This window comes from Echiichthys vipera (assembly GCF_963691815.1).
Source record: "Echiichthys vipera genome assembly, chromosome: 14".
NCBI classification, from domain to species: domain Eukaryota; kingdom Metazoa; phylum Chordata; class Actinopteri; order Perciformes; family Trachinidae; genus Echiichthys; species Echiichthys vipera.
In genome coordinates, this window is record NC_139839.1 from 8,693,594 (window position 1) to 8,710,516 (window position 16,923).

At 40.5% G+C, this 16,923-nt stretch overlaps 1 protein-coding gene across 4 annotated transcripts in view; it reads right to left on the minus strand.

The window, feature by feature from the left end:
- rapgef6 (Rap guanine nucleotide exchange factor (GEF) 6) overlaps positions 1–16,923 on the minus strand; it is a gene marked incomplete at its 5' end in the record, with an annotated part of 147,517 nt that overhangs the window by 39,447 nt on the left and 91,147 nt on the right. For all 4 annotated transcript variants that reach the window (XM_083926496.1, XM_083926495.1, XM_083926497.1 and 1 more), the window contains 6 exons: positions 3,140–3,304; positions 4,660–4,812; positions 5,841–5,999; positions 7,752–7,888; positions 9,731–9,911; positions 14,937–15,068. In XM_083926496.1, coding sequence (XP_083782622.1) covers positions 3,140–3,304; positions 4,660–4,812; positions 5,841–5,999; positions 7,752–7,888; positions 9,731–9,911; positions 14,937–15,068 — 927 coding nt within the window. The remainder of the gene's footprint in view (positions 1–3,139; positions 3,305–4,659; positions 4,813–5,840; positions 6,000–7,751; positions 7,889–9,730; positions 9,912–14,936; positions 15,069–16,923) is intronic.

Here is a 16,923-nt window from a genome sequence, read left to right on the forward strand (position 1 = left end):
GTTATGGACAACGGGGGTGTCAGGCATGAACAAATCGCTGCTGGACTCAAGGACAGCTGAGCTGGCTGAACTTGTATCGATCAGTATGTGAGCGGCACAACAATTTCCAACAACATGCATGAATACAAAACATGAGGAGTGCCGACAGGGGCTGAAGGACTGTCATTTAAAAGTGCACACATAAAATGGTACAGAATAGATGAAATTATGCAGTTTTAACTTGGTATGCATACTCATGGTTACTATCCTGCAGCATTAACTTGCACAGAAACACCTGAACATTCCCATCCCAGCCAACTTGACCTATCATGTACACTCTACTTCCGGCTTTCTTACAGTGCAGACACTTTTCTCTCTGCTTTCGTCTCTACTTACAATTCTTGCTGATACTCTTGCTTTTCTTCTATGGAAAATTATGAGCAGCGGCTCCTGGCTTTTTGTAGATAGCAGACTACTGGCATAATTAAATATTCTTGCTTTTCTTCTATGATAGCAGTCTATAATCTAGACTTGAAACATGGCTGACTGAATGTAGCTGTGGTACCATTCTCAATGAGGCAGCACCAACAAATTTGAGTTTTATGGATAGGTGTTGTAGGTGCAACCGGCGCCCAAAGATGATTGTTCATTTTCTGGATTAACTCGAACTGTCAGTTTGTTTAACGTAGAACCCACAGCCTACTGGGACAAAGACCTCAAAATGCCTTCACCCCCACAACAGGTCACACCCAGGTGTGAATCCTCCAAGGCACCCAAACTGTTCATTGGCTGAATTGACCCCTAGGTGATGACATCATCCGGTCCTATATAAAGTGAAGCACACAATCTCTCGCTCTCTTTCTACTGACTCTTTCTACTGGATCTTGCTCCCGGATCTTCCTCCCGCTCTCTCTCCCTGATCACTCAACTCCAGGAGACCAGCTTCCAGCTGTCCCCTCGGCCCTGGACCTGGCCTATGGCGTGGGATCACCACGAAGGTTAACCAACCGGTTATCCTCAACTGAGCACAGCACAGACGATCCGAATCCTCTTTTGCCTAAGAGCCACAAATAAGACAAGAACCTCTTCACCACAAAGCTTCCTTTCTTCACCCAGCCGCTGGCATCAAGCAATGCGCAACATCTCCTATCTCATGGACTGGTAACTAATCACCAACTGGGCATTACTACATGTTATAGGACTTTATGAACGACTAGATACCATTGTAACTTTGTCATAAGAACTGAGAGATCAGGCTTCCGGCCTTTGTGTAACAAAGAGAAGGTTCACACCTTCTTCGAGCCCCCACCTCTTCTCTTTGTCTCTCTCTCTCTCACACACACACACACGCACACACACACACATACACACAAACATACGTTTGCTGTTAGCTTTAGTTAGTTTATTGTGTTTTGTTTGTTGCATTTATTAATTTGTTAATAAATGTTTGTGTTTACCATATGTCTGTTTATTTAATATTACACAAAGATGAATGAGCCAGCTTCTACTAAGAAAAGAACTTCTTAAATCCTTCAACTAATTAAACTATTATATTTATCGGTGTTTAACCCTTAATTATTAGTTTAATATATTTTATGAGACTTTAATATTAGTTATCACTCCGTCTATGACGGTGGTGCCCCGAGGAACTCTGGTTTGACTAGAGTCATTTTTATTATTATCGTTGATAATTATTGGTGATAACTAATATTTCCTTGATTAACGGTAAGTTTATTGAGAATACTTAATCTCATAATCTGAACGTGAGTCAAGGCCCTATATTTGATTGGTTCTCCGTGTGACGTTTTTAATAAATTGAAGTTATTAATATTTAGTAATTTTTCTTTATTAATTTTCCTTATCAAATATTTCATTTGATAGTCACTATTGATCCAATTAAACCCAAAGTACCTACAGTGTCGAAGTGGTAAAAAAGGCGGGGGGGGGGGGGGGGTCGTTAATCTGTATTTCAGTGCAAGGAAACTACATAGACAATAACATGGACAAAAATGGCAAAGAACTTTATTCTCTTTTTGACACTTTTGGCCTCTTCCAACATCTGATGAACTCCTGGATAATTTCAACTGAAACGTCTCAAATGTCATTGATACCACTGTACCTATTAAAACTAAGATGACCTTTACCAACAGGCAGAGAAAACCATGGAGGAACACTATGATGGTAAAGGCTCTGAAAACAGAATGCAGGAAATCAGAGTGTAAATGGAGAAAAACTAAACTGCAAATTCACCATGACCTCTACAAACAAAGTCTTTGTAATTTTAACCATGGGTTATTCAAGGCTAGAGAGCAACACTTTTCTGAAAAGATTGATGAGAACATCAACAACACTCGCGCTCTGCTTGTTATAGTTGATAAGCTTACAACCCCTCCAAAAGAGATAGTTTCAGAACTCTCTTTCACAGAAAAATGCAATGAATTTGCTTGCTCTTACAACAAAAAATTCAAATCTATAAGGCTAAATATCCACACGAATCAGTAAAATAATACAATGATGCAACCCCTACACTCACCTAATAAATCCACTGTACTGTCAGAGTTTGATACAGTTGACCAAAAAACGGTAGAAGAAACCGTTCAGCATCTTAAATCATCGACGTCTTGACACAATGCCATCTGACACTTAACTATTGTAAGCTCTGCCCCCACAGATCTGCAGCAAATGACATAAGGTTGAACATTGACTCAGGCAACGTGTCAGTTCTGGTCCTGTTGGATCTCAGTGCTGCCTTTGAAACTGTGGATCACAGTATACTGCTGAACAGGTTGGAAACCTGGGCAGGACAGTCTTAAAATGGTTCAGGTCCTACTTGTTATTTTGAGTTATTTTGTGACCATTGGTAGTTATCAATCCGATCGAGTGGCTATGACATGTGGAGTTCCTCAGGGGTCAGTCCTTGGACCCCTTCTGTTCAACTGATATATGCTGCCTTTGGGTCAAATTATGCAGAATTCTAATGTCAACTATCATAGTTATGCAAATGACACACAGATATATCTTGCACTGTCTCCAGATGACTGCAGTCCAATTTTTCTCTTTTCATGCGCTTATAGCTGAGCTCTTTTTAATAACTTTAAAGTTTATCTATTTTCTTTACACGTGCACACACACACACACACACACACACACACAGACTCACCGTGTCCCGGAGGCTGTCTACATGGAACCACTCCAGCAATTTCTTGCCCACCTCCATGGGATTTGACAGAAAGGTCCTGTAGGTCAGCAGAAAGTCCTCGATGTAAGTGGGGTCCACCACCGACGGTTCCTCCACCAAGTGCATGATCAGACGCTCAGGGGTTCCCTAGGGTGAAAATGATGTACACACATAAGGATACACTAAGACAAATGTACGCCGCACACTCAAACTTACACATGTAAGACAGCTGAAATGACACTTTGACGCACACACATAAAGCATAAACACACACACAGAATCAGGCAGGCACAAGAGCACGTGTACAAACCAATTTGAATAAATTATGTCTACATAAATCATAAAAGTGACAAGGACATAAACTATAAAGATGCAGCTATTGAACTGAGCAGTCACCCATCAATAAAACAAAGACGTGCATGCACGCGCTCTTTTCTGGATAAGACCAAATCTAAATGTATTATCTGGGATAAGTTTAGATTTTTTTGTCTAGATCTCAACTAACATTTTAATTAGCAGACACAAAAACTCTACTCTTGTGTTTGCAGTGAGTTTGGTAATGTCACCAGAGCAGAGGTTTCTGGGGGAAACGATATATTTTACAGGAACAGAAACTAGAAAGGCATCCACTTTTGTCTGACACAAAAAGAACAAAGCCAAAAACAGAAGCGGAAATGCTAACACTTGTGCATTGACTCATCTCCGCTGGATATGTTTTGGAGCCAACAGCCTTTCTCGGAGCGGTGGCCAAGAGAATCATTCAGGCCCATTATCCGATCAATACCTGTTTGCCACTGGAGGCTCTGAGAATAGGATCAGAAGGCCTTGGTGCACACTGTGATGTAGCGTACAAGAAAAATGCTCCGGCAAACACTAATAGTGCTAACGGTGCCTCTTCAACGATCAACTAAGAACACAGAGCAGCAGCATTGACGTTTTTGTAAGATACTGTATGGGAGGGCATGGTCGATTTATAATGAGGTGGTACTCAAATCAATCCATCCAGACATTTAGGACATGATCAAGCAAAAATAAAGGATGATAACTTCCTCATGTAATAAGTCAGTCATGTTAACCCAAAATTTTCGGTAACATTAAAAATTGTTATTAGTTTGCTGGCATGGAGCTTAACCTTGGATGTCAAACCTTCCTTGTGTCCTTGTGTTCTTGTGTTTTTCCCTGTTTCCTTTTGTAGAGGATAGGCTCTTGAACAAGGTTAAATGTATTTCTACTGTTTATCGACTGAGTTAACAAAGGTTGAGCTCTGGGTGAATCACCAGTCTAACTTGACCTTATGTTTAAACTCCAAATCCATCCTGCTGCCAGACTTTTTTGTCCATAACTGTATTCACATGTTATAGGATACTAATAATGTGTTCCCTCTGGGACTAGAGGGCTTTCAGTGTACACTTTAGAACAGCAAAATTCCTTACTGAACTCTGCTCGAACTCAAGTTCCTTAAAATCTAGAAACACAACACTTTAACATTTAAAATCACTAACCTTGATAACAATGTGTCCCTTCCTGGTTCCACTGCGGTCAAGTTCGCGGTGCTCCTTCACCATCACGATCTCCCCCTCCTCCTCCACCTTGTGCGTGTTCTTCTCCACATGGTTTAGGATGCGCCAGTAGTCCTCCTGGGCGACGCAGACGAACTGGTCGAGGATGACATGGGGAAAGCGAGTGAACTGGTAGAAGAGCAAAACACTACTCGGCACCACCGTCGGGTACTCAAACAACAGCAGAGAAGCATGAGGGCAGGCAGAGAGAGGCATGGACGGATGAAGGAAGGAAGGTCCAACAACACAATTGTTTCACTCAAACTAAACTCAATTAAATAAGGCTCAATATAAATACATATGGTGGTCCAAAATCTTCTCATCGAGCCATTTCGCAGCCGCATCCAATTTGACACTGGAGCCTAACTTCCTATTATATCACACCGAACAGAAAGCACCAAGACATGACTCTTCACTACCCTAGAGACTAGAGCATTGTCAGTCACTGCACTTCCCTTGACTAAACCATCAATTTCTGCATTTGCTTAACTAAGGCTTACTTCTGCGACTTCCTGTGTATCTGAAGACAGGAAATGATGCGTAGAGTGGAGGAACTGGGCAGTGTGGACAGAGGCTGTTACCACAAGTACATGCTACGGCTCTTTTACCTTTGTGAAGTCGCATCAGAGCTCTATATCAAGACTCACTTTTCATAAACTCATCTGAGAAATACAACACTATGACACTATCACAATACAAATAGGTCTGTGGCTTAATTGACAACCAACATTCTGTATTTTAAAAAGGTATACCAAAAGAAATGCTATCATCATTTTACAAATGTAAACTTTAAGAATAATTGTCGGAATAAATTAACAAGAAAAACTTAACTTTGCAATAAAGTAAAGCAGCACAAGATTAGAAAAGAAATGCACACTTGATATCACTCAAAACTCAAAAAGTAAGTAACAGTTATTAAAAAATTATTTTGTAATTATCAATGAATGACTGTGATACCATTTGTTGTTTCCAGTTCACTAACACTTGGCATGTCAGTGCAAGCAAAAAAAATATATATTTTTTAAAGTAAATAGAAATGCTATCTACAACAGGTTCAATCACATTGATGCTGTAAATGTACAGCTCAATGTTTATTTAATGATGTCTTTGTCAGTCCTCTTTACCTGGCAGTCGTCCCCCTTGGTGCGAACTTCTCCGTTCATGAACTGTTTGTCCAAAGAGGGTGAGATGCCAAAACTGTTGCCCATACAAAGAGTCTCCACTTTTCCCTCTGGGTGGCTGATCTCCACTGCCCCATTCAGGATAACGTACCAGAGATCCAGCTGCAGACATGTGCACAGAGACGACATCTTCAAAATCATCAACCACAGCTAAATCGACATACGATGTGCGCTCTTGTGCGCTCACAAGAGACCCAGTTAAATATAATATGATTTGACTGCAGGTTGGCAAAAAATTGTTTGACATTATAAGACTCATCGTTAACATCATTTGACAAAACTTTATCTTAAATCATTACATTTCAGAGCACACTGAATTTCACTGTAATGTTTGAAGGATTTGTAAGAAGCTGCACAACACAAGCAATAGACTTACAGTATAACACTGCACATGAATTACTCTTAACATGTCTATATATTACTAACTGACATTTATTATAATGTCAGCATTATGTGCGTTGTGTGAGGTATGAGTAAGGTGGTGAAGAGGTATTGTATCTCAAGTGGTGGCTTTTGAAAAGAGAATGCTGGCAGGCATAATATAACAAGCCATTCATCCCGGGTGTGAGTGGAGGGAGGGAGGGTGAACAAGCCCCGGGCTCCCTGCGCAACGATAACCGATATTTCCTCCTCATTGCCTTTTCATTCTCTCACCGTTTTTCACCCTGCAGATCCCCAATTCTCTCAGCGCTTCTCTGTTTCCCTTTCATCCAGTCAGCCTCTCACTCTTTATTTCTCAGCAATGATAATATGTAAGGTGAGGGAAGGTAATGAACCACATACACTACACACAAATCCTCAAGAGGCTATTTTCATAAAGTAATAAATCGAAGACTCATTCTCAGAGCATATATGTTGAGTTTATACCATGAATATTTATGGCAGCCTGCAAAGGTGGGTGAATTACAATATTATCTGTCAAGTTCTTGTTCTTCAAAATAAGATGGCGAGTAAAGAAGCTCTAGTTGGTTTTGCCCTCTACTTGAATTTTCTCCTCCTTTCTGTCCTCTGAAGCACTTCATCTCCTTTTTTTTTTTTTACCTCTTTTAGACCACTTTAGACTCTTTCCCTCCCTCACTCACTTAACAGAGTTGTGTTCATTTGTGAGAGGAGCCAAGTGCTTCTCTTTGACCTTCAGCATAAAGTCCACAGAGAGAGAGAGAGACCTGTCCATCAACTGGCTCGACACAGACAGTATGGAGACACAGACAACCATATAATGCACACTCCCTATTCGTGTGTGTGTGTGTGTGTGTGTGTTTGTATATAGCTTTGTTCTGCTGATGTGGGGGCCCTTCCTCCTGGAGCTCTGCGGCTGCCAGTTCATTGCCATTTATCACCCTGTCGGTTCTAATGTTGCTGTGTGTAACCAAACAGCACTGACAGAGCTCCCTTTTCTCAGGCATGTAACTTAATTAATTAGCTGTGTAGCAGCTCAGGTGATTGACAGGGCTTTTACCCGGCGGTGACTTTGCACATACCAGTTTCTGTAGAAGAATTAGCTTGGGATAGACTGGAACATGGTGAGGATGTGTGTGTCTGTAGACATGGAAACATGTCAACACCTGTGTGTGTATGTAGTTCCATGTACTTGTGTGCTGTTTCCTCCATCCTTTCTTTATTTTTCCAATGACTCCCTTCATGCTTGTGTGTGTGTTTTTGTGTGCTTTGTTAAAGGTTACGTCACTGATTTGCAAGCCAAGGAAAGACAAATCTAAGATCTTTTATCCGTAATTATATCAACGACCCAATTAAGAATGAGCCAAAACCAATTTAATTGTTAAGGAAATATATTGATGGAGATATAATGTACATATAACATAGATTTTGTGTGTGCTATTCATTTATTCATACCTCCTGTTTGGCGTGCAGTATGACTGTGCCAGCCTGCTCCACCACCTCAAACACCATGACGCTACACAAGTCTCTCCGCACAGACATGGTCATGTTGGCAAAGGCAGGCAGCTGGTGCATGAACTCCAGTAGTTGCTCTATTTGGCACACAATGGATGAAGGGGGAGAGAAGAGAACAATTTAATATTAAAAAAAACAAACATAGAAATTAAATTCCAAGCGAACCCTTCTCACATTCATTGTCAGGGCTTATCTCAATTCAAAACATTTTAGAAAAAGCCATAATAACATAGACACACAGTTCACAGTAAATCTTAATTGTTTTCATCCAGAGCTTGTTATTGGCAAGGAGCGGTGTATACTATCAGTGCTTGAGATATTCATTGCCTAATGAGAAACTTTTCCTCTGTGTTCCTTCCCTCCAGATCTTCTGTCCACCTCCTCTGCCCTGTGGCTGAGAGCAGAGTGACCTAGCTCCATCCTGCACACTATGCAGCCTGGCTAAGTAGCTCCCTTTTATTCCCCCTGCTGTTAGCGCCTCATTCACTTCCTCTCTTTCTGTTAGTCTCTTTGCTTCTTTCATTTAGTCTTTAAAAAAACCTGGGTTAGCAGTAACTCTATTTTAAGACATTCTTAGTGTTTTTAAAAAGTTTAATCAGAGTATCTTTCCTGATGGTTGGAAGTTTAAGATTACAAAGAAAAAAAACAGAATCACAAAAGTTTGGATTCAGTTGTGTACAAGTTGATTGTGTGGAACCTATCCTGATCTGGTGAGTTAAGGAGAATAAAGCTTCTCTAGTAATGTAATGTAATCCTAATATAAATATTTTGATAAAAGTATTGAGGATTGGCCCATAATAACTATGTTTATACATTATGAGCAAGCCCCAACCACAGCGACTTTCTGGTTGATCCAATACGGATGTGGAAAAAACTGCAGTCCTCCGAGTGTCCACTGTCCAGTTTGCATAATAGAGCAATTTCTCATTGACCCCCATGTTAAATAGGCGTAGCATAATTACACCTATTTAAGGCTTGCTACAAAAAATCATTCTAGTCTGTATCTTTAGGTCATGTCTCCATGACAACACTGGGGGTGGAGGGGGGGGGGGGGGGGGTTGTACTCAGGCTAGTTTTTATTTTATTAGAGGTTAGATTTTATGAATAATAAGGGGCATGGCCTCTTGAGTAACAGCTAACCGCTGGCCCTCACTTCTCCTCGGAGGTATACATCAGCCAGATGGATGTATCTCCCTCCCCCCAACATCACATCAATGCCCTTTTTTGGTAAGAGGAAATGAGGCAGAGTTTGACAAGATGGCGACTCCCGTAGGCGAGTACGATTGGATCAAGTTGAGAGAACGGATTGTGATGGGTATGCTACGTCCATTTTTTATACAGTCTATGGTTGTGAGCAGTTCAACCGAAGACATTTTTTAAAGAGATTGTTATTTTTGAATACTAGCAAGAAGATGTACAATTCAACAATAACTAATATAGCAAAGGATAGAAGACATCTAAAAAAAAATTAACCATGAGCTGAAAGTGACCAGACAGTTGTAAAGGCTACGAGAAGGCCAGCCTCCCAGCAGGTGCACAGCAGGCCGGGCCTTTACAACTCCTCTCAGCCCTCTAATGTGGTCACCTTCCCCTCCAGGACCCCAATGGGTCCTGCTAATGAGCTTGTCTCTCTGATTGCCTGCTTAAAAATACACACTGGAAGGGCACTGGTGTTTAAAGACCACTGTGAGGGGTCTTTCGTGAGAGGGGTATTTGTGTCTCCACTGTGCTCACTGAATGATAGATGGCAACTGACAGTGCATCAAGTGACGTGCTAGTGCCTAATTTTGCTACATTTAGTAAATTTATGTTTAAAAAATAATAACAAATATGTTATTCTCTGTTTGATTACAGACAAGCCTTTCCAAGTGTACACTTGAAAAAACCATTTAAAGACATAGTATTAGAGTCTGACTCACCAATGTCGTCATCATTGCGGTCAGCTGGGTCTTTTTCCAGGCACTCTCGGACTAGGTCTCGGCCCAGAAGAGTGTCTGAAGCTCTCTCTAGATCCTCATCTTCTTCCTCCTCTTCCTCGCTGTCCACCGCAGCCTCAGGAAGTCCAGACAGGTCAACATCTCCCAGCTCGCTCTCAGTGGCCTGCAGCAAAGACCATGGAGATGGTTGGTAACATTTAGAGGCACAGTTACTGAATATGGGCTGTGTGCATTTGTCTGTAGAATGAGTGTTTTGATACTTTCACAGTATTTATATAGCACCTCAAGTTGCTTTATAATAAAAATATCTTTTACAATTTCGGACCTCGAAAAAAATATAATATATAATATAATTTAATATAATATTAGTTTGTATTAGCAGCGAAAAACTGCATCTTATGGATTTTCAGAACATGTAATAATTTTAGATCAGGTTTCTTTTTTTCTTAGAATTAAATCTGCTTGTCTCAAAAATATCTATATATTATTTCTATCTGGACTGCAATGGTAGAAATCAAAGCACACTAAGATAAGGTTTAAGGATACTTACATGACAGTTAAGTGTTATGATGAAGGCACATAGTGATCAATTCTATTAAATTATTGGGATATGAAAGGTGCACAAGACAAACCTAGTACTAATTTTGAGAAATGTAACCAGCAACTAAATTCAAAGTGTTAATCTTTATCCCCTGATATTTCCTACAGTTTCAGTTCCTGGCAGCAAGTAAGTCAGTTATGGGATCAAACAGCATTTAGTCTAAAATTGTAAAAATCTTAAGCAGGCAAATACCCTGTAATTTTATAGCTGTATTCAATTCCCCCTTTATTTTTGAAATCTCTGTGATACATCATCCACACAAACAATGATGAATAACCTTGGAAAAAGCAGCTATGACCCAGGTCCCAAACTAGAAAACAGACACAAACAGCCAAATGTGTAAATCCAGCAGTAATAATTCATATTCAACCATATTTCCCCTATGCGGGGCAGACAGATGGTTGGCAGAGTATGGCTCTGAAGGGGCATAGGGGCTTTCAGGTCAGGAGGGAACTGAACCATCAACCTAGAGGTGGACAGAGGAGCTCCCCAGTGGTAGTGGCAGCATTACTGGCCATCTGTCAGCTCTTCCAGGTAGACCTTAAAACAAAGATAATTGACTGGCAGAATGGAGCCAATTTATTACCTTATGACGGACCAGGCTGAGCAATCACTTACTCTAGCATTTTCCATCTTTAATGAGAAAAAATGTAGGAAGGGAGGTAAAAAAGTTGCCAGTAACTAATATGTCTACATTTTCATGTGGAATTTGAAATTTCAAAGAAGATATATTTATGTGAATATGTTCTCATTTGTACACTTATTTGTTTTCTTTTCTTTTGTATTACATTTGTCTATTGAGAGACAAGAGTTGCTGTTGTTGTTATGTAGAACAATGAAGTGTTGAAAATTAAAAGCGATGACCCAGGGACATTATCTTGTAGGTATTGAAATGCCTGCATTTTGGTAGTGAAATGAAGCTGGTGGGAAAAAAGTTAACTCTCTGCCCTTCACACTACAGGATGAACTCCCTACCCAACAATCCAATCGAGCTCTTGGGTTCTTCAGAGATTTGGTACCTGGCCAATAGGTTTTATAGGTTTCTCTGGAGGCAAGAGGATTAAGCTAACAGTCCATCCCAAGCTCAGGCACAAGTTCACTCTTGATTTCCTAAATTAGGTTGGACTATTTAGAGGAAAGGCACTAGATACTCAGCTCTACCCTGCTCTGTACCAGGTACAGTACATTTAATTTGCCCTAATAGATAAGGACAGTAGAAAAGTAGAAAAGAGATGTTTCCTTTCCATAATCAAATTTGAATACTCTTTTTATTTGTTTTGCCACCAATAAGAGATGACTAACATAATAAAATAAACCTGTAATGATTTAATGAATTGGTCTTTTGACTTTGTGCAGCAAGAGGAACATCATTTCTGTCGGCAACTGCAGAACCAAGAGCAGCTAAAAGGGAAATCCCATGCAGGGGTAAATACTCCATATTAATTAATCTGCACACTTAAACCAACATAATGTCCTACAAGTTGTTTTGCTCTGTAAAATAAAATAAAAAGAAGTATTTTTCTTTTACTTAAGCTCTGATTTATTGATTCTTGGAGGACATCTGTTGCTTTTGGCCAACACTGTAGAATAAGATAAAAGCTTAAAATGCAACAGTCGTTTTTATAGTTCCCAATAAGAAAGCAAACACCATATTGTGAGACAGAAGCTGTTATAGAGGTTGTTAAAATCCTGCAAAAAATGTCCCTTTCAGTCCAATTCCCCTGGTGTCAGAGTGAGACTGAGCAAAGGGGAAAAGTTGTAGAGACGAGGGACAGCCCAAGAACCCCCACATTGTACAGCACTGTGTCAGAATAGCAGAGACAGAAGGGAGAAACAATTGAGGGGGGAATGCACAGAGGTCCAGGATATAGCCAAGAGATGAAAGAAAAAAACACACAAAGAAGAATAAAAGAGAATAGAGGGTGACTGACAGGAGAGCTGTAAAGAAGGGAAAGGGGCAGAAGGGAGGAATAGGTGAAGTGAGAACAGGAGGCGGCAGACCGGCTTAAAAAGTTAGGGAGTTAGAGTATACTGAACGATTATGAGATTAAGGTACTAAAAGAGAATGAGGTGGAAGAAAGGAGAAACCCATAACAAAAAAACCTCTGTTGCCTTGACAGCCGAGGACCGCAGCTGACTGGAGGGTCAGCGCTTTAAGGCAGCTATAAACAAACACAGAGCTGGGTCAGTGACAAGCTGATGGGATCAGATCTGTGTGATAAATATCTAATCTCAGGATGAAGAGATCAGGCCTCTGTGTTAAACGTCCGACCCAGGTTGACCTGACTTACATCAATCTGAAAACGATCACAGACAGGCGCAGGAGGGAGGACAGGTTGTGGCCGATAAGGAGGTTAAAATATCTGAGTTTTATCCTTTTCTAGTGAGAGCACAAATTGTGCTGACACTGACTAATAGATTTCAACATGCATCATGCACCCCGTTGAGACGTTGAGGGATATGTACTGGGGATATCAGCCCATCTTAGAGCAATCAACACTCAAACTGGGGTTATTCTTATTTACCAAAGGAATGCACTGAGGGTTAGCGAGGGTAAAATGTAAGAAAAGTATATTTTTAGGTAAAGCCATTCTGTCTCAAGGTACAAAATAACATAGAATGAATGGATATTTATGCAAATAGCTGCTGCAACTAACTGCTGACTGACTGCTGCAAAGGAAATAGGGCCTGAAATGCAATCCCTGGGTAAGCAGGTGTAAAATCTGTGACATTGTTTTAGCAGACACACACAGAGGGGGAGAGAGAGTAAAGCCAGGTCTAAGCAGTGAGATGGAGAGACAGGGTAAACGAGGGAGAATCCCCCAACCCCACAAATGAGGGTAAACTTCCCTACATCTTGTGAGAAAGCAGCAAAATACTGTAGCTCTCTTGGCTGCAAAATATATACACGCTTGCCAAAACCTTAGAGAAAACAGCAGGTTCCTCTGTTCAATTATTTTGTGTTAGTGTAATGTTCTCCTGGCTTGTGCTGTTAAAAGTATACTTTATACTTTGAGTAAAATTAAACGTATATATTAGATATTAGCATTGTGAAGAATTTTTGATGAAACAAACCTGCTCATTCGTTATGTGGCCAGCAGCGTCCATTGATCATACCAGCTCATTAACATTACCGTAGCTCATTAGTTTGTTGCTAATGGACCTCACCGGTTTAGCTGATGAATGCTAACAATGCTAACAACCTGGTGTTAAATGGGACCACTCCCCCAATCCATAGACAAATATGTATGAAGAATGCAGCATGAACCGGAACAGAAAACTAAAAACTGCAGCAGCCTGTAAAGAACAGGACTGAAAGGTAATGTTAAACAGGTTCTTGGGTGTATTATGACTCCCTGTGTAAAGAGAGGACATTAGGAGAGCTGGGATTAAAATGATGAGATGGCAGCCTTGTCATGTACCCTTTTATGGATTATTGATTCTCAGGCATTTAAATACCCTTCACTCGAGAGAGGCATTTCATTCCAAAGCACTCTGAGCTATTTAATGCTCAGAAATGTCACGTAAAGATAAGGCTGGTACAAGAAGAGAGAGTAAAATATAAAGACCTTTGGTATGGCAAATATACTTTTGTACATTTTTTACATTTTACACTTGCATTGGGATGGGTGATTGCACATACATACATAATAAGCTTCCTAGTTTTCTTAGGAGTCCACTAAGAAAAAGTAAATGAAAGTACACAATCAACAACCTCAAAGGTCTACATGTTTCCAGTAGTTCAATTAAATGGACTGTAAGGAAATGGGACAAAAATCTTCTACAGTTGTCCCCTGCACAAGGATTCCCCATTCCTGTCTAGATAAACCTAAATCGAGCATTAAGTTCGTCATCATCTGCATAAGTGACATACACTAGATGTCATACTCTCAATTTTCCTATCACACTACCTGTGGAATCAGACCAAAGGAATACCTGCGAATTGATTGAACAGTATACAACCCAACTGTGCTGACAATGTTAAAGCTTCTATACCTGTAGCAGAAGTTTAGACAGAGCTCGAAAGGTTAGGTTAATTTCCTGCAGGTGACCTTTCATCCGCAGCAGGACTTACAGAGGGAGATGGATCACCAGGATGTACAACTGATGCACAATAATTAGCGAGGTACTCGGATTGCAAGGAGGGAGGGTAGGGGGTTGACACGTATGCTACAGGTAGACAGACAGAACTGGAGCAAAACAAGCTGGGGAGAATCTTCTCTTAAGACTATTCTGCCACAGACCAGATGTTGCCACAGTGCGGTGGTTGACGGTTTAAAATACACAGTAGGGGTTTGTCACTGGTATGGGCAGGCTGCATTACTTTTTGTATGTCATGTAATAAAAAGTGGCAGTGCAAAATGCACGAGGATAACCCAAAGGTTACATTGTAAGGCAATAGAAAGCTGATGGAGGATTCTCTCCATTTTAAATTATGATGTTGAACAGCTTATAATAACATACCACCTAATGTTAGTGTTAATGACGTATAAACTCCATATGTGTATACATGTTGATGGAGTCTAAAAAACTTTAAAGGAAAGAAAACAAATGAGATACAATTATTTAACAAGCAATAGTACCCACCTGGTAAATATCTGAAAGGCTGCTACTTCCCGAGTCACTGGCGATGCTGCATCCTGATTGGCTGGGAGGCATGTGCATCACCTGCTGATGGGCGTGGTCTGTTAGGTGCATCTTATTCAGGTCAGCAGGAAGCTGTTCAGACAGATAGGAAGTAGTAGAAAGACAGGAGGAGAAAGTGGAGAAGATATGAGTTTAACAGAGGCAAACACACAAGTTCAGAGAAACACACATACACCTGTTTCATTAACCTGAAAGCCAAAGCTGGTTTGGCACTGTTTGACATGTTATTAGACACAAATATAATTAACATGAAGAGGATGGAGGTGGAGACACTTTGGTTGAGGCTGGAGGTTGATATGATATCTGATAATCAGAAGAGGTGAGCGGTTTTATATTTTTGGATTGACCTTAACAAAACAATGAAGCAGTAAATTCTGGCCATGGCTGTCTTAATAGTACAACGCAGCTGGCTTTCTTTCATGCAGACTGCTTTGATGTTTTGTGTGCACACTGAACAGGCACTCAAACTCATTTACCGTACAGTAGAAAAGCAAGAAATATATTTCCTCAATTCAAACAAACAAACAAATTAACACAAATACACTTCCAATGCCAATCCTAACAATCAAATAGGCAAATACATCAAGGTGGACGGCCGAAAAACAAAATAAATTCCTTACACAAATCTGTTCAGTCAGTTTGTTTACTTCAGGATAAGAAGACAATTTGTGCAAAGGAAAGTTTGAGCATCGACACAAACAAAATCCATTTGTTTCTTCTATTTTGTTATCACTTCTTATGCAAATTGCACACTGCAAAATCCAAATAAATACCTCTGATTCAGAATGGGACAAAGTTGTCAGTCAACTGACCTTTAAAAACCTGCGAGAGGGAGGATTGTTTCCACAAAGAGGACGACTTGTAAACTTCCACAGTAAAAAAACTGCAGCAGAGACCAGTAAAAGGTCACCAGATCAATAAGTAACCTTCAAGCTACAGTCACACAACATTCCAGCATACAGTAAACCTAGAATCACTCCACACCATATACCATCAGAGAAATTGGCATTTAGTGCATACAAAACACACACACACACACCTACACACCCACACACCCACACACCCACACACACACACACACACACACACACACACACACACACACACACACACACACACACACAAGCACACGCACACACATAGATAGATCGATAGAAATGTTGCTACACAAAATATTTTACTTAATCCACAATACAGAAAGCTCTAAGAAACACACTCCATGTCTAATCCAACAAGCAGGTCAACCAAAGGTCAAGACCAGGTCTTAATCCGACCTTAAATTGGAGAGGTTAAGCATTATAAAACTTAATTTTCTTCTCCTCTGTAACATGATTAAAATAGAAAATGTCTATGATACCCATACACCATGGGTTAAAATGAAAGAATAACTAAAATAGGTATTTCTACAAAGGCTGCCATTGCACAACAACAATATTTAGAGCCTGTTTGAGGAGGTAAAAAATGGGATTGCCTTTAAATTGAGGCACCTGGGCTTCTTCCATATTTCCTGAGCCGTTGGACAAATGTAGCTGGTGCCCACGAGAAGAAAGGCAATTAACTAATGCTCAAGCCTTACCAGTTTGGATCTGGGCAGTGTAAGGGTGAGAGAAGATGTTCTCCTGCGACATCGGGCTACCCTACAGCACACCTCCTCCATCGCCGCATCAGACAGCGCTCGCCATTCAAAAACGCGCATAAACCCTCACTTAAAATGTTAAAAGCAACACTTGCACATGTGAAGCTAAACCAAGCCAAACTGAAGCTCGGAAGCTAGCTGAGGTTGCTGAACCACGGTGCCAACATGCAATATTAAAGACGTAGAGTCTGGGGGTGCTGCCCCTTCAGTACTCTCTTCTAATAGGCCTGTTGTACTGTACGACCCCATCAGCACTTAACCCCAAACCCACGGGGGAAACGCAGCAATGAT